The sequence below is a fragment of the Lissotriton helveticus genome, chromosome 6 (assembly GCF_964261635.1).
Source record: "Lissotriton helveticus chromosome 6, aLisHel1.1, whole genome shotgun sequence".
NCBI lineage: Eukaryota > Metazoa > Chordata > Amphibia > Caudata > Salamandridae > Lissotriton > Lissotriton helveticus.
This window is the reverse complement of record NC_136067.1, coordinates 932,199,062-932,220,164: the sequence shown is the minus strand read 5'-3', so window position 1 is coordinate 932,220,164 and position 21,103 is coordinate 932,199,062. Positions and strand designations below refer to the sequence as shown.

The 21,103-nt window shown below is 43.9% G+C and overlaps 1 protein-coding gene across 1 annotated transcript in view; it reads left to right on the top strand.

Annotated features, from left to right (window-relative positions):
- Positions 1–21,103, top strand: part of MTR (5-methyltetrahydrofolate-homocysteine methyltransferase) — a 454,402-nt gene that overhangs the window by 75,794 nt on the left and 357,505 nt on the right. Inside the window, exons 5-8 of the mRNA XM_078648574.1 lie at positions 5,998–6,090; positions 12,135–12,241; positions 16,261–16,320; positions 17,174–17,268. Of these exons, the coding sequence (XP_078504700.1) occupies positions 5,998–6,090; positions 12,135–12,241; positions 16,261–16,320; positions 17,174–17,268 (355 nt within the window). The remainder of the gene's footprint in view (positions 1–5,997; positions 6,091–12,134; positions 12,242–16,260; positions 16,321–17,173; positions 17,269–21,103) is intronic.

Sequence of the window (21,103 nt, the reverse complement as noted above, 5' to 3'; positions counted from 1 at the left end):
CCCGGAGAAATCAGTCACCGAGACCCCAGGTCTCTCAACCTTCTGATTTGGCTCTTCGAGTATGGGTAACTTAATATTTGCACCTGAATGCATGAGCATTCTCAAGAAAGCATGCATACCTACCACCTGTGTCTGCTATGCGGTAAGTGGAGTAGATTTGGGTGCTACTGTCACTCAAAACACATTGACCATTAATGACCACAGTGCAGGACATTGTGTACTATATGCTGCACTTGCAGGTGTTGTGGACTGGCCTTCACCTCCATATGGCTACACCTGGCTGCTGTGGTTGCCTATCTTCAGAACAGACAACACGTCTCCCTCTTCTGGATTCCAGTCATTAAGGCTTTCATGGAGCGTCTCAGAGTCATTCGCCCTTGGGTCTATATAGCGCCGGCATACAACCTCAATATGGTACTGACAAGACTAATGGGTCCACCATTTGAGCCCCTCCACTCCTCTCTCCTTCAGTTCCTCTCTTGAAAGGTGGCATTTCTGGTCACCATCACTTCACTCAGGCTTGTCTTTCAGTTGCAGGCACTAACCTTAGACGAACCATTCTTCCAAGTACATAGGGATAGGGGTGTCCTCCGCACGAACCACACATTCCTCCCTAAGGTGGTCTCCCAGTTCCACCTTAATCAATCCATTGAACTTCCTGTCTTTTTCCCACAACCTGACTCAGTTGCGGAACAATCTCTCCATACTTTGGATGTGAAATGAATCCTCATGTAGTACATTGACAGCACTAGGACATTTAGGAACACATAGCAACTCTCTATTGCGTTCTTTAATCCTCATAAAGGGAAGGCTAAGTCCAAATCGGGCATTGCCTGGTGGATCAGGAAATGCATCCAGACATGCTATGCTAAAACTAAGAGGACTTTGCCCATTCTTCCTAGAACCCACTCCACTCTGAAACAAGCATTTACAATGCAACGGTCTCACCTTTGGAAAAGTTAGAGCTATTGGCATTGTAAATGACAAACTTTTTATTTATGTGTTGGTTTTGAAAACAGATAAATAAATGGCATTGTCATTTACAATGCCAATCGCTTAATCTCTCGCAAATGCAAGAGCTATTACATTTGCACCCACACACAGAGCCACACACACACACACACCCACACACACACCCCCATACAAAGCCCTGGCCCATCCCCCATCCAAGCCTAGTGTATCTGCTCCCATACATCGACATATACACTGGACAACACCTTAAAGGGAAATGTTGCGGCAAGGAGAAATATATGTGTTGCGTGGGTTTGATGGCTGCTTCAAAGAGGGAGACAAGGAAAACGAATTCGGTTATATTTCCTGGACTTCCAGGTTCGCTAAGCAACCCCTTTCCTCCCCGTAATGTTTGAGCACCCCTCAAGTCCCCATGCCCTGTACCCCACCCCCACTCTCTCCCTTCCTCCCCCACTCCCAGCCCCCTGCTCTCCCCTCCCTGTCATGGCGGCGTTTGCTGACAATAGCCCGGCATCCGCCTCCCGCCGCGCTGACAATGTGCCCGGTGATAGGACGGGAAGGGAACCTGCAGGCGTGGATATTTTTTAGGCTATCAAGCTTCCATATGCTTTTGGAATAAGCTTTGCACCCCAGAGGTTCAGAAGGGGTCAAGCCTCTGTGCTATGGAAATATGAAGAAGTGAACTAAAGAGGGGCTGCGCAACTTAGAAATACATTAGTGAAAATCGAGGCCTCACTGAAGGTGGAAAACATTAGAACGTTGGATGCATTACACCTATGGAAGGGGGAGTTGAGAGAGGCCTACAAGAGAGAATCTAGGGCAAGGGATTTCTATTGGGTTTCAAGAAAACCATCAGCGTGTTACATGCTGGAGTCCTAGGAAAACCTAAGGATATATCCTTATATATTTGCATTGCCAAGCCCTCAGAAGCGTTTGCTGCTATTAAAATTTCGGGTGGCGTTGAATTTTCGGGGGCAGATTTACAAGCCCCTTCCGCCACTTTTGCGTAATTTTTCGCATGATAAAAATAACGCAAAAGTGTTGCAAAGGACTTGTAAATCCACCCCTCGATTTTTAAAACCAGAGGAGTTTGACGCACCGTCTGATTCTGTTAATAACTGCACCTGCGGATTACGGGACACATATTTTAATGTCCATCTCTTGTTCGATTGTTAGGATTTTTTTAGATTGCGATGTCAGATTTTAAAACCACTCTTTTTAAAATATATCTCATCGCAAGGCGGCACGGCGCTTCTCAAGACAATGGAATTTTAGATGTGGCTTGTGCATTAGCAAAACTTTTAAAAACTAGCCTCGGCTAGAAGTATTGCTAGAGAGTAATATTGGTTAAAGCTGGCCAAACTCCATGTTGATTCTACAGCAGGAGCGTTGAAGTGTCAAATTTGATACCATGCCATATTATTCTGAAGCATATTTTGTGGTTAGGTGCGGGGGAAATGAGTGACATAGAAAAAGAGCAAGAGAAACAGACAGCGAGAGACGCAAAAATATACATTATATATATATATATATATATATATATATATATATATATATATATATATGAGAGAGAGAGAGAGAGACGGACGCATGAAAAGTCATGCATTAGCAGACCTAATAAACAGAGAGAGCTAAAGAGACGGGGAGATGAAGAAAGAATGCAATAGGAAGATAGACCGAGAGAGAATGAGACAGAGTGATAAAGAGAGACAGAAAGAGGGAGTATGCTTTAGATAGGCAGACATAGATAGATAGATAGCTATATAGATAGATAGATAGATAGATTAAACATGAAACGAGCTAACCACTAAGCTACGGACTTTTTCCTATATGCTAATTACAATACACTCTTTTTATTACATTGTATTCACTATAATATTGCTCACAAAGCTTGGAAGTATATACATATTTCTAAAGCACACACATAGTCACCATCTTGATGTAGCCATGTGCAAGGAGTAGTACAGAACATACAAACATGAGAGAGAGCAATCCGTGAAGCATAAGACGAGACCAGTGGTTATGTTAAATGAGGGCTAACAGGGTTTCACCTAATGTTGTGCCATTACTCGACCTATAAAGCGCCCTGACATTGGCAGTGACATGCTCCGCGCTATAATCGACAACAAGGCTGCGAGGTGTCCGGTGGGTGGATGGAAGTAGTGGCTACACCGGGTGGCCTAAGGGAGCTGTGACAGGTGAGACCATGACCCCTGACCTCCCCCCGGCCCTCGGGTCGCTCTTTCCTCTGCAGTGCGGTAGGAGGGCGATGCTGAGTAGAATAAGCAGCTGTGCGAAATTCCTCATTCCACTTGGGCGCTAATGGGTCACCGTCGGTCCCTGAGGTATGCTGGGCCCACCCTGACCCGAGAAGTCCACTCCAACCACGAGCACCCTGACCACAGGCACTCCTGACACTGACACCCCCGGCCACCCGCTGCCCACCCAAGTGAGTGAGGTCAGTCCCGGAGTTGGAAACACTCCCTCGCAAGCCACCCTTCCCCTGCCCTGAGGAACACCACCACATGCTGTGGGAACCTCGCTCTAACCTACTCACATGCCTAGACGCCATTTCCTGAACACACAATGCAGAGGCCTGGGACTGAGGAAGGAGGAGGGAGAGAGCAGCGTGGGAACATGCAAGACTGGGAGGGGGAGCAGTGGAGGGAAGGAGGGCAGAGATAAGGAGGGAAGTCAGGAGAGAAAAGGAAGGAGAACCGATGAGGGAACCATGAGAACTGAGAAACAGATGGACGAAGACGGTGGGAGTAAAAAGAAAAGGGAGAGATGGAGATAGTGAGTTGAAAGAGGGGAGAAAAGGAAACAGAGGAGCTACGACAGAGAAAGAATACAGATGAACAAGAATGCGATCAACAAACAAAGTCCTAGAGAGAAACTAGGCAGAAAATAAACGACGAATGAAGAGCCAAAGATGCGAAACAGTTTAATCAAAAGAGAGAAAGCTAGAGAAAGGAACAGAGGACAAGAGGATAAAACAAAGCTGAACTAAGTACATTTGGAAAGCAAGAACTATAAAAAGTGGGAGAGAAGGGGCAATAAACCGAAGGCGGCTATGTCCAATCCGGGTTTGTTGGTCACATCTTGTATGTTCTACAGTTGGAGGTTGCCGCCGGCCCTGCGTTCAAGTTGCATAAACACAAGCACTGCCCACCTTGTCACTGACCTGTTACAGGCCTGTTGTTTGTTAGAAAAACACAGGACTCATCCTGCCCCAGCCCTACCAGAATTTTAGAGCAACTGCCCCCGAGTTTGGTGTGTGATATTCTATGGCATCAAATGATTCCATCTCAGCATCCCATAAAACAAGAAATACAGGCGATAGGAGGAGGGATGGGCGTTTAAAAATAAATAAAAGCTTAAAGCAAATTGTGAAGTAACGAGAAGACGAGGAGGACTGGTTTCGTGGCTGCGCTTTCTACGACCCTGCAATCTGTATTCTGAAATGCTGTCCTTTGGCTAGCCTGTGCGGGATATACTCGTGCACGTTCCGGGGCGCGCCTTCCCACCCCACTGCGTGTTGTTGCTGCTCAGTCCCTCGGAATAGGCCGCAGATGGCGCACAGCTCTCGGTGGCGGTTTCCTGCACGACACGGGGCGGTGACTGCTAGGGCCTCGGACCCGGGTGGGGGCTTTACTGCAGGCCCCCGGTGCAGCGCCCGGCTATGACGTGGCCCTGCAGTTGTCGGCGGCCATTCGGGCAAACCTGCGACGTTGGAGAGAGGCGATGGGAGCGGCAGGAGAGCAGGCGAGATCCCAGACCCACTGACCCTTTGCGAGAGCACCCCCCTGTAGAGTAGATCCCACGGGTAGTCCCACTGAGCCACGGTAGCTTCTTACAGCCACACCCCCACCAGATCCAACGTGCAGGGGCACACTCTGAGGCAGATATGGTGAACTGCGGGAACTCTAGGGTTAACAAGGAGGCGTCACGTGACGTCCGACCACCGCCCAATCAAAGCCTGCCAGCCGGGCTCCACGCACTTGCCATTTCTCACTGAGCCCCGTCCTTTGCAGTCTGTGGGGCGTGTTTTTCAGAGGAGAGAAAGAAATGAAAAAAACACTCCCCTCAATCCGAAAAGTACGGGGCTTAGAGAGAAAAGAGAACGTCACAGAGACCTCTTCTTCAATGGCTGGCCGCCGTTTAGGAGGCTGGCCAATGGAGAAGAGGGGCGGGGTTTACCCTCGCTACTATGAGACATAAGATCTCACCAGCGAGACTGCGTATGCGCAGCCTTCGCTAGCCAAGACCTAAAAAGGAGTCTCTATGAACTTCCTGGGGAGCATCCCAATAGCTGAAATATGTAAAGCAGCTACCTTATACTCACCACACACTTTTACCAAATATTACTGTGTGGAAATGCTAGCCTGCCAGCAAGCCAATATATAAACTCTTTCAAAGTACTGCAACACCCACAGGCTAGCCACCACTTTTGGGAGGACTGCTTTACAGTCCATGCACAGCATGTGTATCTACAGCTACACATGCCTCGAACAGAAAATTTTACTTACCATGTAAGCAACTGTTTGTGGCACGTAGTGCTGTAGATTTGCATGCATCCCCCTCCTCCCTGCAATCCTGTGGCTGTTCCAGTGTCCCTTACTATCTCTTTCCCTCTTTTGCATTGACATCTCTCTTTTCATCGCTTTGCTTCATATTACATCCTCACTCACCGTTCAGGAAACCAATCTAACAATGGAGTCGATGACACATTACCAGTAAGAGGAGGGGTCACTATACCCTGTGACTCGCAAGACTTCTGCGAAAAAAAATTACTTGCCTGCATCCTGGCCCAATACTAGATTGCAGGAGGTTGCACAGCATGTGAATCTACAGCACTACATGCCACAAACAGATGTTTACAGTGTAAGTAACATGTTCATTCTGAAACTAGGTCATAATTTAACTTAAATATCAAACTTTGGTTGCATTTAATAGCGGAACCTCGATTTTGAGTGTTATGTATTTTTACAGCGCAAACAATTTGACAATATTGTGCCTTTTCAGGTATCAAGAGATATGTTGCAGGTGCCATGGGCCCGACAAACAAGACACTCTCTGTTTCTCCTTCTGTGGAAAGACCAGACTACAGGAATATCAGTAAGCACAAATTAAGTGTTTAATGAACAGGTGCATAGAGCTGCGTGTTGTGTTAAAAGAATGGTAAAAGTTGCGTTGCAAAATTAAATTGTACTTTGGAGATCATATTTAACTCATGAGACCCAATTTTATGCAGTTGTTTCTCAAAGGGCGAGAGGAAATGGGAATCGAAGTCAAATAATTCAGTTCTTGTAATCTAGTTAGTCTGGATTTCTATATCGCAGTTGTTCTGTTTTCGAGGCATGCTGTATTCACTATATGGCTATAAGCCCACCCATAGGATTGTGATTAGCTGCCTCCATTGTCATCTCTTGAAAACTTGCTATTTGTTTATGGCCTCCTTTAGTGGTTATCCCTCCCCAAGATCAGTGACCAAGTACAATATCCCTCCACTGGTTAACCTTATAGCATGTGATTGTTTGTAAAGGGATTAATATGATTGCTTGTGTTTCTTTGCTCATGTTATTTTATTTTTTTTATTTTATTTTGAATTTGAGTTAGTGCCTTTTCAAAAATAAATTTTTAGAAGCAACCTTTTGTGTTTATTTATATTGGAGCCGAAGCACATTGTTTTGTAAGCATTACGTTTGCTGGAATGTAACATTGTTTATTCATTCAGTGTCGGGGTTGCTCATAAATGTATTTTTAGAAGCAACCTTTTCTGTGTGGCTCCTGCTCTCTTCCCAAACACCTCCCGCTTCGCTGTTGTAAATGTGTTTTTTCACTCAGCTGACGGCATTTGCATAATAAAACACGCTCATCGCGTTCAGCTGAATGGAAGTTTGTTTAAAATTAGTTCTTTGTACTAATCTTTATTTTCTGAACAGTTGTTGTTTTTAGTATCGCGCATGTCACAGCTGCCGCAAACATGGCTCCCGTTCTCTCCCCAAACACTTTCCTGCATCTACACACCTCACCCCAGGCACCGCGTATGGGTCTTTTCATTTGTGTAAAAGATGCGTTTTAGTTTCCACCATCACCTTACTGTGTGGATACTTCATTGCTGTTCTGCAAAAGACCCATTGGAGCTTTTCATCCCAGTAACTTACATTTTGGTGTACTGCCCTCAATGCTTCAAGTGTTTGTGCTTTTGCTCCCGTCTCTTAATCTCCCCGTTCAAAGGCAAACTTGAAATTTCAGACCGGTATTCAATAAATGGATGTTCTGTTGTTATGAAATAGTTGTTACAAGTAACCAAATATGTCCCAACCCGCTCAGACCTTAAAAAAAAATAGATTGCCACATTGCGGACTCTCTCTTAACATGATTTGCTTTTTGAGAAAAATGTATTACATATGCATAACTTTTTAATATGTATCTGAGTTTGTCCCTGCCATATTAGCCTTTTCTGTTTAAAGTGCACTCAGATTAAGGTCCATGGGGAAATATTGTGTGCATATTACCTTGGACGCTAAAACTTTCTACAGCCTTGTACAGCAGCGCATCATCAACAGTGCCCGCTACTTGTGTAGACACTTTCCAACATTAACACACACCGCCCAATGTTCACTGTACTCGGGCAAGGATTCATCTTACTCTCACAGAAAGGCAAACATGGAGGCGTCCCTCCCGGTGTGACCTCTCTCCTTCCACTATTCTTACGTATGTCAGCACTATATTTCTTTCCTGTCTCTACACACATCTACCCTGGGCACCGCGTACGCATATGGGCCTTTCATATGTGTAAAAGATGTTTTGTAGTTTTCACCATCCCTTTACTGTGCAGATACTTCCTTGTTGCTCTCCAAAAGCCCTAACGGCAGTGACTTACATTTTGGTGGACCACCCCCAATGCCTCAATTGTTTGAGCCTCAGTACCAGTCACTTATGGATCTGACACCTAGACGCGTTTCCCTGAGAAAATCAGGAAAAAAATTGATTGGGGCTGTTAAAGAGCCGGCTAGTGAAAGACATAAACCCAGCCTTCAAAGGGTTTAATTGCAATAAAGCTGAGCCAGGATCCAGACTGGGTTAGTTGCTTTATATGGCTTTTCTGGGGTTCTCCAAAAAAGAACTGTTGCAAGCAGGCCTGGTGATGTTTCTAATGGCTACAGCCAGTTCTTTTTTTTATTTTTTTTCTGCCAAGATCAGTTTGCATTACGGGATTTGTATTTTACATTTTAGGATTGTATTTGTGGGCCCAAAGAATCTAGCATGTAAAGTGCTCTCCAATTAAAAACACAAGACTATCTCAGTGTCTGGCATGACAAGACTCACTTTAGAGCTACAACTCATGCATGGAAGAGTACTGTAAGCAGTGTAGGGGGGTCAGTACATAGGGCCCGCCCTCGTGATGGGCCATCCAGTCGCTAGCAGTAAATTGCACACCACATTTTAGAAGGATACTACGCGCACTAGCCCGAAACAGCATAGGCACCTTTATTTATAACCTTTGGGCCCATCCCGGCCCTCAAGGTCCGTGGCGGCCAACACAGATCTGGGGTGGTGGGTGGCCAGGGGGTAAAGAGATCTAATTGTAAAAAAAAAAAAAAATCACTTACCTCCACGCTGCTGTGTCCCACGCCGTCTCTCCTCCGCCGAACAGAAAGCAGCCAGATTGGTCTAATTGCCGTGGTTCGGTGCTCAGACAGGGACCGGGGGCCTAGGCATGTTCTCCATGCAGGCTGTAATGCAACCAAAATGGACAACATGCTGAAGTATGCCTGGCTGTTTGGCTGGCCCGAGAGGGCTGGTCAATGCATCATGCACACTTTAGTGGCACTCTTCCCCTGCTCTGTCAGAAGAGCATCTCCACCCTCATGCTGCTGTAGCAGGGAGGGATAAAATGATAATGACATCTTATTATTATCAGTTTATTTTTCCTTTCTTTTACGACTGCCCAGCAGCATTGGGGTCAACACTCCTCTGCCTTAGCGAAGGAGATGCCACTGTTCAGGGTGCAAGTGGTAACGAAGTATCTGCCGGGTCGCTCATTACATCCCTCATAACCTTTAATTAAACAAAATAGAGAAAAGATACGCATACAAAAAGAACAATGTAGATAAGCCTTCATTTTTATGTAGGATTTTAGCAAACAAAGTCCCTCAGCGTCGGACAGAGACTGCACTCCAGTGGCTTTCCCTCGTTTCTTCTCGAAGACCTTTGGGACAGTCCTCCCAGATTGCGTCACTAGGTTCACAGGTTATTCCTTCTTCTTCGACAGGCAGCCCACCTCTGGAATTTTCTTGAATCATGACACATTTCTGAACATTTCCTTCCCTCCTATTTTTGCATTGATCAGATTTTTTGCAGATTAACCACCTGCCAGGGCTCTTACTCAAAAGGAGTTTGAAACTTCCAAACGGTTTGATGAATTTGAAAATGTCTCCCACGCAAAGCTCTTGCTCCCAGGAGCCTAATTTTGTCTGACACTCTCGTTGTTGGTTCTTCTTTTCTTTTGTCTCTGTGTAAAAACCTGAAAAAATAAAGTGTTAAAAAAAAAAAGTCTTATCGGGATCGATATGCTGGGCCATGTATGGAAGGGAGGTAAAATGATAGACTTTGTCACCTTGCGGGAAGGGTTCCAAATGGGGAAGGGGGAATACCTCCGATATCGCCAGTTGCGCCAAGCGCTTCACTAGCACTTGAAGGATGGAACGCCGATCCCAGAGTATTTACCGTTTGAGGAACGTCTCCTCTTAGACCCCATGATAGTTAAAGCAATATCCCTCACATACAACAAACTTGTGAACAACTCCCCAGATTGCATGGGCCTGCTGCGAGAGGCCTGGGAATCTGATGTGGGCCTTCTCAAGGCTGATGCCTGGGCCGAAGCCTTACAGAGCCCCAGAGACATAGCCATCAGGGCACACTTTAGGCTGGTCCAGCTCCACAGCCTCCATTGATCCTACGCTTCACAAATGGCTCAAGTACGAATGGGTAGCTGTAAGTCAGATGAGTGTATCAGAGGGTGTGGCGAGAAATGCTCCTTCTTCCACATTTTATGGACTTGCCCAATAATTCAAAAGTACTGGGGAGGTGTTGCCCGTGTGATGACAGCTGTGGTGGGGGAGGATGTCCCGCTAGAACCGAGATGGCATATACTCGGAGAGACAACGTGGCCACAATGGGAGTAGCAGTGGAACACCTGGCTCGTAGGATTCGAGACAATGTGAGAATTAAGGGTATCAACAAGATCTTGATCTTTGCTGACAAATCCGTTATCTCCCTTACTTAGGCAGAGCTCTCTAGGGGTTGATGGAATTTTTAGGGAATGCACTGCATGACATAACATGTGTATTTGTAAAGCGCACGTTCACCCAGAGGTCTCTTGGTGCTAAATAACAGACGTTCATTGTTATCCAACTCATGGTACTCATTTTATCGACCTCAGATGGATGAAAGGCTGAGTGGACCCGCCAGGATTTGAACCTGTGACCATGAGGTCGAACACAGGCCCCTGCAATGGATGCATTTGTCCACTGAGCCACCAGACCTAGACTGTAGTACGAGTCTTTAGGGTTAGCAATAAGATTGCATTGTTACCACTGAGCATGGGTCCTGGGGAGATCGTGATGAAATGTGCAATTTGCTTCAGAATATTGGAGAAATGTATCAAGTATTTGGGCTTCCACAGCTCCCCAGAGTTGGGAGAACTGCATGGAGCAATTATCATTCAACTGCTGCAGGAGATATGGTCAGACTTTGGGTGATGACAAACTGGTGGGGCCGCACCTCAGTGTTTCTAACTTTATGATTACATAGCACTATCAATTACAGTTAATGAGAGTGTCCTGGATGTGCAGCCAGGTAATCTATTTATGTATGTCTGGCATAGTAAACCTCTAAGATTGTTGGAGTTTTACCTTAAAGCTCACAGGGCTAAAGGGGGTCTGGGCTTTTTTGTAATATTAGTCCTAGGTGAGTGAGTGCAGAGACTGTGATAAACAGTGGAGTTTTATGGATCATGCAAAACCGTGTAGGGAGTGTTATGGTTGCGAATGAGGGAAAGATTACCCAGTCTCTACTATAGCCAAGTGACTAGTATGTTTAATGAAACAGTGATAACATCTTTCACAGAATGTATGAGTCCTAAGTCCCCTTAGGGGTTGAAGCATTGCAGCCACAAGGGAACAACACCATTTAAATCCTTTGTTACTACATTTTCTGTTCGAAACGGTTTGGTCTCTGCACTGTATAAAACTTTGATTGCATATCACCTTTCAACGGAAGCTCTTATAAAATATTAGTAAGAACTAGGGGTGTGCGAAATTCACATATCTTGTTTACTCGTAATTATGTGAAATCTTGAGAAAATTATGCTTAATTATGGGAAATGCATTTTTTGATTTAGTTCTATGTTTTAGCTCGAAATGCGTCCTTGCATCAATTTTTGACACAAGTACGCATGTTGCTGTAAAATATTAGCCAAAAAACAAAAGTGGCATGAGCAACAGTGGCTTGCGTTCTGGCCATTTGCATTATTCCGTAAGGTTTGTAGTAAAGTTTTTCTGCAAAGACATGTGATCACTTGGTGGAATTTTCTGAATTACGCATAACACAAAATGTTCAAATTTACATGAACTACGCTGACGTAATTTATATTTCCCCCGGGCCTAATAAGAATAGCTGAGCCATTCATCATCGATATTTTGTTTGCAAGGTTATGTCCGAGTATTATCTGGTGCGGATAAATTAAGGAGAATGTTACAGGACATGGATGCTTAAGTTGTGGAGTCACTGGGGGAAGGATGTATTTCTTACTCAAAGAAGGTGGAAGCGCATTGACATTTCCAGCCTGAGAGACAAATGGGGATGGAGTTAGTGAGAGGAACGGTCTGGGGATTTCATGCGGAAAAGTAGTAGCAGGGCTACTTAATGCCTACTATGTTCAAAAGAGACATGTCAGTAACTGAACTTTGGTACATTGTGTGCAGATAAATAGAAATCACACCAGGTTCAAGCAGGAAGAATATTGGTTTAACATATACACAGGAGACAAATTTAAAATCCTGGATTTGTATTAATGCATATCAAAGACAGACCACTATGCTTATAATACAATTGTCGATGTGAAATAACCATTCTTTTCTGTGTTTGAATAGCCTTTGACGAGCTTGTTGAAGCATATGCAGAACAAGCTAGAGGACTCTTAGATGGAGGAGCTGATATCTTACTTGTGGAAACAATTTTTGATACAGCTAACTCAAAGGTAAGAACGTCTACAATCCTGGAACATCTTTAAAAATGGGTCTTATCACATGTGGGCTGGATTGCAAGAGACAGAGCAACTACAAAGTTAATTTCAATAATTTGCTGTTGACTTTAAATGTGGCAAATAGGTTGTAAGGACAGGTGGTCTCTTATGGCATTTGTTGTGAGGTGATTTTCTGGGTGGATGATGGGCAAGTCAACAACTCAACTTCATCTACGTACATAGATTTATTAGCTATGACACTGTTATTTGGGTCATTCATTAATTAACTTCTGGGGTCTAGGGCAAAAATCCTAATACATTTATAGATCATTGTATTTTCTTACAATTATTATTAATAGTACCAATGTGTGCATGCTTTCTGCTGGTAGATTTGAAATGGAGGCCTACGTTGCCATCCAGTGTTGCCATCTACCAATCAGATCTGTGCCTTTCTCCTTGACAGTTTTTAGGCTGTAAAATATAGACAATGTATTCCTGGAGAAGATTAGCCGTTACTTAAAGTTGATCTGGTCTTTTTATTACAGTTGGAAAATTGGCTTTGCCTGGCTGAAAACAAAGTAAATAAGGCCACCAAATGAGCCCAAATAATTTGAATGAGATTTCATTCTCCATAAATATGAACCATTTCAAACATGTACATGAAGATTTTTTATAGCTGGAAATTTAAACCAGGCTTGCTGGAGAAAAGAAAAGCTGCATAAACCTTGAAAAAAATATATTATTTTGATAATTCTGATGCAGAGTTTCACCCATTATTGCACCCATAAAAATGTTTCTAAATATTTTTTTTAATCCTATAAGGTCACCCTATTGAATATAATGAACTGGGAAAGAAGGCCTAGAACAGAAAAGGAAAGGAAGTAAAAGCCTGTTTCCAAGTTGAAGAGGTGAAAAGTCAGGCGAATCGTTCGTAGATAAACTGGTTGCAGTGCATTAGGAATTAACAGTCACCCAATAATTCATCTTATTCAATGAATAACTTCTCTGAAATTAGCACATTTGCTTCAGACGTTTTGGAATATCCTTCCTGCACATCATATATATATATATATATATATATATATATATTCTTTAATCAGTAACACAACTGGTGATGAGTGTCGAACTCCCTGATGTAGTGTGGTCTACATCTTGGCGATGTAGACCTAAGCAGTGTTTCCAGGGTACAGCTTACTGACCAACACAGGATTTGGCTGAAAGTGACTCCCTTTACCACACCCTCAGGACCCGTCCCCCACCCACAATCTGTCCTCTCTTCCTCCTCCTTTCCTTCCCTACATGCTGTCTTTTATGAGATCTGGAAGAAATTCAGGAACTTTTGCCTTCAGGGATAGACAAACCTAGGATTTTAGTCCTCTTTCTTTTGATGGAAATAATGTTGTAATGTGGAAGGTAATGATTTCTTTAAACAGAGGAAGTTTATTTGGAACAGTTACACCATTAAGGCCAAGCACCACAGCTTCAACTGACTCCACAGATACTAAGATAAAGAACTATGGAACATAGTGAAAAATTATTTGGAACATCATTACATAGTCAACATTCCTCTGGATTAAAGATACAACAATGAAGCACAAGGCTGACTGCTTATCCAACTTGGGTTTTTACCAATTAAACTTCTTTGCTCCCTAAGAGTCCTTCAAATAGCCATTTTGTATCACATCGCCTATCTGCTTTCCAGCTTGGATATTGGCTGTGGTTTCAACATAAATGATGCTTACTTTCATAGTATGACTGGCACAAGGGAACTTCTTGCAGACTATAAAAGGGGTTAACACTACTAGTCAAACGCGTTTCAATCCAAGCTAATCTCAGTCTGCCGGCATTAACCAATCACTAATTACTGTCAGCAGGGCTAGTTATCTCATGCTACCTTGATTACTGGTGGGTGAGAACAAATAATACAAGGTTTACCCATGAGTCCCAAGACATAGTGATAACCCTCTTTTTCATACTGTCCCTGAGTGAAAAGTGGGAAAGATCCTTTAACTTAAATACTGAAGCTCTATTTGTTGTAAACAATTCTAGACACTCTGCTGGTAATAATTGACCTTTTATGAAAGTGTACCTATTTTTCAAGCCTGGGATATTTTTTGAGTTTTACTTTGTATCTACATTGACGTTTCTGTGACCAGCAGGTGCTCCTGGCTCATTAGAGATTGCAAAGGACACAGAAGCTTCTTCCTCAACTTTAGGATCAGGGCATAGACCCACCTTTAGCCTTAGTCTCTTTCTCATAGGATGCTTCTGCAAGGTTTGTTCTTTTGAGCTCTGTGGGCTGGCCTCCTAGTGGGGTTGTCCTTTAGCCTTTAGTATTCCCTGCCCTTACATTTCATTCACCACATGTAGGTTGGCATATATTTGGATTGCTGCCATGAGTCCTTTTCATATGCGAGAACTGCAAGTCTTATTGGCTTTGAAGCTTTCCTGTCCTCCTAGCACCACAAGAGTTTTGCCCTTTAAGGACAACTATCAAAAAGCAAGGGCACTGATTTGCACCCGCTCTGCTGTCTCTTAATCAATCTGTAGAACTACCCAATGTCTAAGGTGTACTACTACTGCCCTTCTACCTTCCAGAAACCCTTTGTGAGCAGGCAGTCTTAATCATTCTTGAATGAAAACCAATCAATGTGATTGTTTCCATCCTATTCAGGCATTCAGGGAACTTGGCAGGGGTAATTTTGTTTTCCAAAACAAATGAAAGTATGCTCTGTGCCTTCAGGAAGGTCCATGATCTCTTGCATTGCTTGTGAATATGTTGCTGATGGTCCTCTAAGAGTGGCTGTCCCCTCCTCCTTACCCTCCACCCGCTTTCCATATTTCTGTACTTTGGTGACCCCTCTTTGTTCTGCTTTCTTACTTTTTTTGGATCATATTCTGTTTCCTCCCATTATTCACTCAGATTAGCCAATGCTTAACGGACATTCTTATGTATGGACATTTGGGGTTACCTGATTTAACATCAGTTTGTTCCCCTGGTGACTTAGAATGTTGTGTTTCTTTAAGACTATTTACTTGGTATATTGAGCTAAAATGGCAGTTTAATCCACTTAGATTATTGTTGTTGGCATACAGAAGGAGCTGAGTTCTATACATCCTATCTGGGGTGTTATTGTCCATATCAACTTTTTTCAAATATCTGACCTGTAGAAACAAAAAAACAAGGATGCAAGTATGCAGGACCGATCCACCCTGTATTCTGCAAAAGGACCTTTGTCTCTGTCCATATCCAATCATTTTATTAGATCTCTATCGCAACTACAAGATTTCAGTCTGACGTTTTGACCTATGAAGACAAATAGTTTCATCATTTTATTTTAAAAACTTAATTTGCAGTTTTGTACTACTGAATCATCACACATGACACCAATTAGGCATTTTCTGAGGAAGAGTTTGGAATCATCAGTTAACTGGTAACACAGTAAAGTGACTCGCAGCAATTTATGCTACCATGAGCTCTTAGACAAAAGTTACATATATCACTCCTTTACAAGTCCTGTCTGTGCTGTTTAGATATTTGCTCTTCTGGTAAGGTCATACGGACGCCTTCGCTCTATCTAAAAATGTCACCCAATAGTCACGGCCACTTTGAAGAGGTTTGCATTGTAAATGTGAAGCGCATAATTGTTTTACAAAGAACATTAGCTTCCACCTTTTTTATTGAAATCAAATTTAAGAATTTCTGGAGTAGACCAAAATCACATCCTTGTTCATCTTGTAAAAGAATGAACCTGTAGAAAAGCTTAGTCCATGAAAATATTTCAACATATTGGTGTATTATGAAAATTAATCTTACTCAAGGCTATTAAATATAGCTGTTCAGGCTCGCTGTGGAAGCCAGACGTAGAATTCATGTTTCTGTTCTATTAAATGAAAGTGATGTGATAAGACTTGCAGATACATGTTCTAAATGCGTACAAGCTGTGCTGCCTGCCCAGTTAGGCATGCTGTTGGTAATTCATCCTAAAAAGCTCATGTTGATTTATAATCTTTTCCTGGTTTGTTTCTTACAGGCAGCTCTTTTTGCAATCCAAAAATTGTTTGAAGAAGAGTATGAACCTAAGCCCATTTTTGTGAGTATATGTATGCCTATCCAGTTTACTCACCTTGCACGTAGAACAGCAGCTCTTAATTCATTGTACAACCAGGTGAAGTTGTAACCGCAACTTCTATGGTAAAATTAGAAATCTGAATGGTTTATAGTTGTAGCCTGTTATAGCCATGTGTGCTTTGTCACTGACATAATGTAGTGTTTACTGAAAACAAGTACTACAGGTCAATGGTAGAACCACAAAGTGATTGACTTGAAAATACCAAGAAAAATAAACAATTTGGAAATAAGAGAATCCGTCCAAGGGAATGAAGCATTCTTAAAACAAACAGTCCCAAATTCAGTATTAAAATGACAGTGTTCATTTTGGTAATCTGCATTTGATTTTTAAGTTTAATACCAGTAACCGTGATGATTAAATGGGAAATAATTTGAAATATTGGCAAAACATTTTTTTAAAGGAAATGCCTAGGTCTCGACTGGGGCGCTCTTCTTCTCCAAAACGACACTAGGGCATTGGGGATGGATTATAAAGAGACTATGGGTAGAATGGAATTTCTAAATCTCGTTTTAGGTCTTTTCTATTAGCTTTTTCTACTACCTGTGGAAGGTGACTTGGTAAGTGGCTATCCCACCATTTACAGAGGAATTGTGTGGCTACGGTTGTTTGTTGCTTGACAGTATTGTCACTCTTTCGTGACTCATTTTTCAAACTATTATTTCTAATAAGTATAGAAATGTACTAAAGAAATGGTGTGATATTGTCTATAAATGCAAATAAGAGACTAAAGCTGGGATAGATAAATACTACTGTTCTTCCAAATGAGCTTAACCTGAAAACGCTTGATAACTTTTTTTATAAATATATTTTTCAGATTTCAGGCACAATTGTGGATAAAAGTGGACGTACTCTTTCCGGCCAAACTGGCGAGGCATTTGTCATTAGTGTATCCCATGCTGAGCCCTTATGGTAAGAAAACATGTTTTATTTAACATGTGTGGCCTGTATAATATTGACTTGAAATGAAGGAAGGTATGCAAATTCAAGGTAAAGGTTTGTTCCCAGTTAAATTCCCAGCTCTAAGCTTATCACTGTTTAAGATCAAGCTGAAAAACAAGCATACATTGACAAAGCCAGTAGTAGGTCTGCCTTGGCGAACATTCCGTTTTTTATGTAAATTTTTTCCAAACAAAAATGGATTATGTAAAAAAGAAATAGGTGGAAATGTAAAGGAGGAGCCCAGCAGACCAGGACTTGCACTGAAGTTCACTTCATCTATGGCAGATGTGCACCTGTGGTCAAGTAAATGCTGTCACTCACCTTGCAAACACAACAATGATGGACAGAATGTGGATCAATGTCACACATTCACCCCAGTCCAAAGATCTGGGCCCAAATCCATCGTTTTTCCACTCCACACCACCCTGGGTTAGACAATGGCGATATGCAAATCAGCGCTGACCCTGTGCCCCATGGGAAGAGTCCAGTCCGAACTACAAAAGCCATGTCCTTCCCAGAACGGAAACAAGCATCCGAGGACCGGCCCGGTTTCGAGGTAACACCTCCCTTCAGCCCGGCTAGCTTGATTCCAGTGGTGTGGAGTGCCTGGGACTCACGTCTGAGCATCCCCAGTACACTTAGAGCGGTAACTGCAAACACAACAATGATGGACAGAATGTGGATCAATGTCACACATTCACCCCAGTCCAAAGATCTGGGCCCAAATCCATCGTTTTTCCACTCCACACCACCCTGGGTTAGACAATGGCGATATGCAAATCAGCGCTGACCCTGTGCCCCATGGGAACAGTCCAGTCCGAACTACAAAAGCCATGTCCTTCCCAGAACGGAAACAAGCATCCGAGGACCAGCCCGGTTTCGAGGTAACACCTCTCTTCAGCACGGCTAGCTTGATTCCAGTGGTGTGGAGTGCCTGGGACTCACGTCTGAGCATCCCCAGTACACTTAGAGCGGTAACTGCAAACACAACAATGATGGACAGAATGTGGATCAATGTCACACATTCACCCCAATCCAAAGATCTGGGCCCAAATCCATCGTTTTTCCACTCCACACCACCCTGGGTTAGACAATGGCGATATGCAAATCAGCGCTGACCCTGTGCCCCATGGGAACAGTCCAGTCCGAACTACAAAAGCCATGTCCTTCCCAGAACGGAAACAAGCATCCGAGGACCGGCCCGGTTTCGAGGTAGCACCTCTCTTCAGCCCGGCTAGCTTGATTCCAGTGGTGTGGAGTGCCTGGGACTCACGTCTGAGCATCCCCAGTACACTTAGAGCGGTAACTGCAAACACAACAATGATGGACAGAATGTGGATCAATGTCACACATTCACCCCAGTCCGAAGATCTGGGCCCAAATCCATCGTTTTTCCACTCCACACCACCCTGGGTTAGACAATGGCGATATGCAAATCAGCGCTGACCCTGTGCCCCATGGGAACAGTCCAGTCCGAACTACAAAAGCCATGTCCTTCCCAGAACGGAAACAAGCATCCGAGGACCGGCCCGGTTTCGAGGTAACACCTCTCTTCAGGCACAGGGTCAGCGCTGATTTGCATATCGCCATTGTCTAACCCAGGGTGGTGTGGAGTGGAAAAACGATGGATTTGGGCCCAGATCTTTGGACTGGGGTGAATGTGTGACATTGATCCACATTCTGTCCATCATTGTTGTGTTTGCAGGTACCGCTCTAAGTGTACTGGGGATGCTCAGACGTGAGTCCCAGGCACTCCACACCACTGGAATCAAGCTAGCCGGGCTGATGAGAGGTGTTACCTCGAAACCGGGCCGGTCCTCGGATGCTTGTTTCCGTTCTGGGAAGGACATGGCTTTTGTAGTTCGGACTGGACTGTTCCCATGGGGCACAGGGTCAGCGCTGATTTGCATATCGCCATTGTCTAACCCAGGGTGGTGTGGAGTGGAAAAACGATGGATTTGGGCCCAGATCTTTGGACTGGGGTGAATGTGTGACATTGATCCACATTCTGTCCATCATTGTTGTGTTTGCAGGTACCGCTCTAAGTGTACTGGGGATGCTCAGACGTGAGTCCCAGGCACTCCACACCACTGGAATCAAGCTAGCCGGGCTGATGAGAGGTGTTACCTCGAAACCGGGCCGGTCCTCGGATGCTTGTTTCCGTTCTGGGAAGGACATGGCTTTTGTAGTTCGGACTGGACTGTTCCCATGGGGCACAGGGTCAGCGCTGATTTGCATATCGCCATTGTCTAACCCAGGGTGGTGTGGAGTGGAAAAACGATGGATTTGGGCCCAGATCTTTGGACTGGGGTGAATGTGTGACATTGATCCACATTCTGTCCATCATTGTTGTGTTTGCAGGTGTCACTCACCTTGCAGCGAGTGCCAGTGGATGAATTTGGCTGACCTACGTACCCATGCTGTATGCTTTGGGAGGTGGAAACGGAATGTATGTATGTAAGTATGTATTTTATACTTCTTAAGCGCAGCTGTCACCCAAAGGGTATCCTGGCGCTGAGACCATATCTTTCCATCAGATGAAGCACACTACATTGCTCTTGGAAACAGGTGGGTCTTAAGATCCCTCTTGAAGGAAGTCAGATCTTGTCTACTCCTCAGCGCCAGAGGTAGGGTATTCCATAACGTGGCGGCCGTGAAACTAAAGGCACGGCCACCCATCCTCACTCTGTTAATCCTGGGAACCGTCACCAGGAACGCTGAGGAAGATCTCAAAAGTCTAGCAGCTTGATACCAAGAGAAAAGATTTTGAAGCGGTATCGGTCCCAGTCCATGCAGAGCCCTGAAAACAAGGCATAAGGCCTTAAAGGCAATCCTCTGCTGGACAGGTAGCCAATGAAGATCAGCCAGTGCTGCAGATGTTTGTTATGTTATGTTATGTTATGATTTTATTTATATAGCGCACGGCTACTCAACAAGAGTGTCCCGGCGCTTTCAGAGGGCGGCTCAGCAGTTAAAAAAACATAACAGAGAACAGACAAAAAAAAAACAAAAAATGAGGTGAAAAGAAAAATAGACTAAAGATTAAAAAACATGATGAAGAAGCAGATGAAGAAGCAGAACGTGAACGAGATAGAGCCAATATGGCAGCCATATTTTGATTCCTCTGCAACTTTAGGATCAAGGTCTTAGGGGCTCCCAGAAGTAGTGCGTTGCAGTAGTCTAACCTACTGAGAATAGAACTACGCACTACCTCTGCTCTGGCTCCCAGGGGAAGTAACGGCAAGATCTTACGTAGGGCACGAAGCAAGCCCATACAAGTCGCCGCGGTCCTATTAACAGAGACGTCAAGCTGGAGATTAGGCTCAAACAGAACTCCCAAATTGCGGGCCGATACTGCGGCCTCCACCGTGCCCGGGATGGAAGTTGGCCAGAAGTCATCCAGTAGTGGGCGGGGGAGTCGGTCTAGGGAACAATGGATAACCTCAGTTTTTGACCCATTAAATTGAAGCGAGATAGCTCGCAGCCATTCTGCTGTTGCCGACATACAACGGTGAAAGGTGTCCCTCGACACTGTCTCTGTACCCTCAAATGAAAAAATCAGTTGAGTGTCATCGGCATAATTGATGACTGATATGCCAAATGACTTTATCAGGTCTACCAGGGGTCGAAGATATAGAATGTGAATGACTCTTGAACATATCAATGGATGGAAAGTGCTGACTGACCCTATATTTATGCATATGTTTGTATTGTTAGTATTTCATTTTTGGAAAACATGAGGTTGGCAAATGTTGCTAAAGCTGTCTCTATGCTAGAACTAAAAGTACAACATATTAAACAGCCA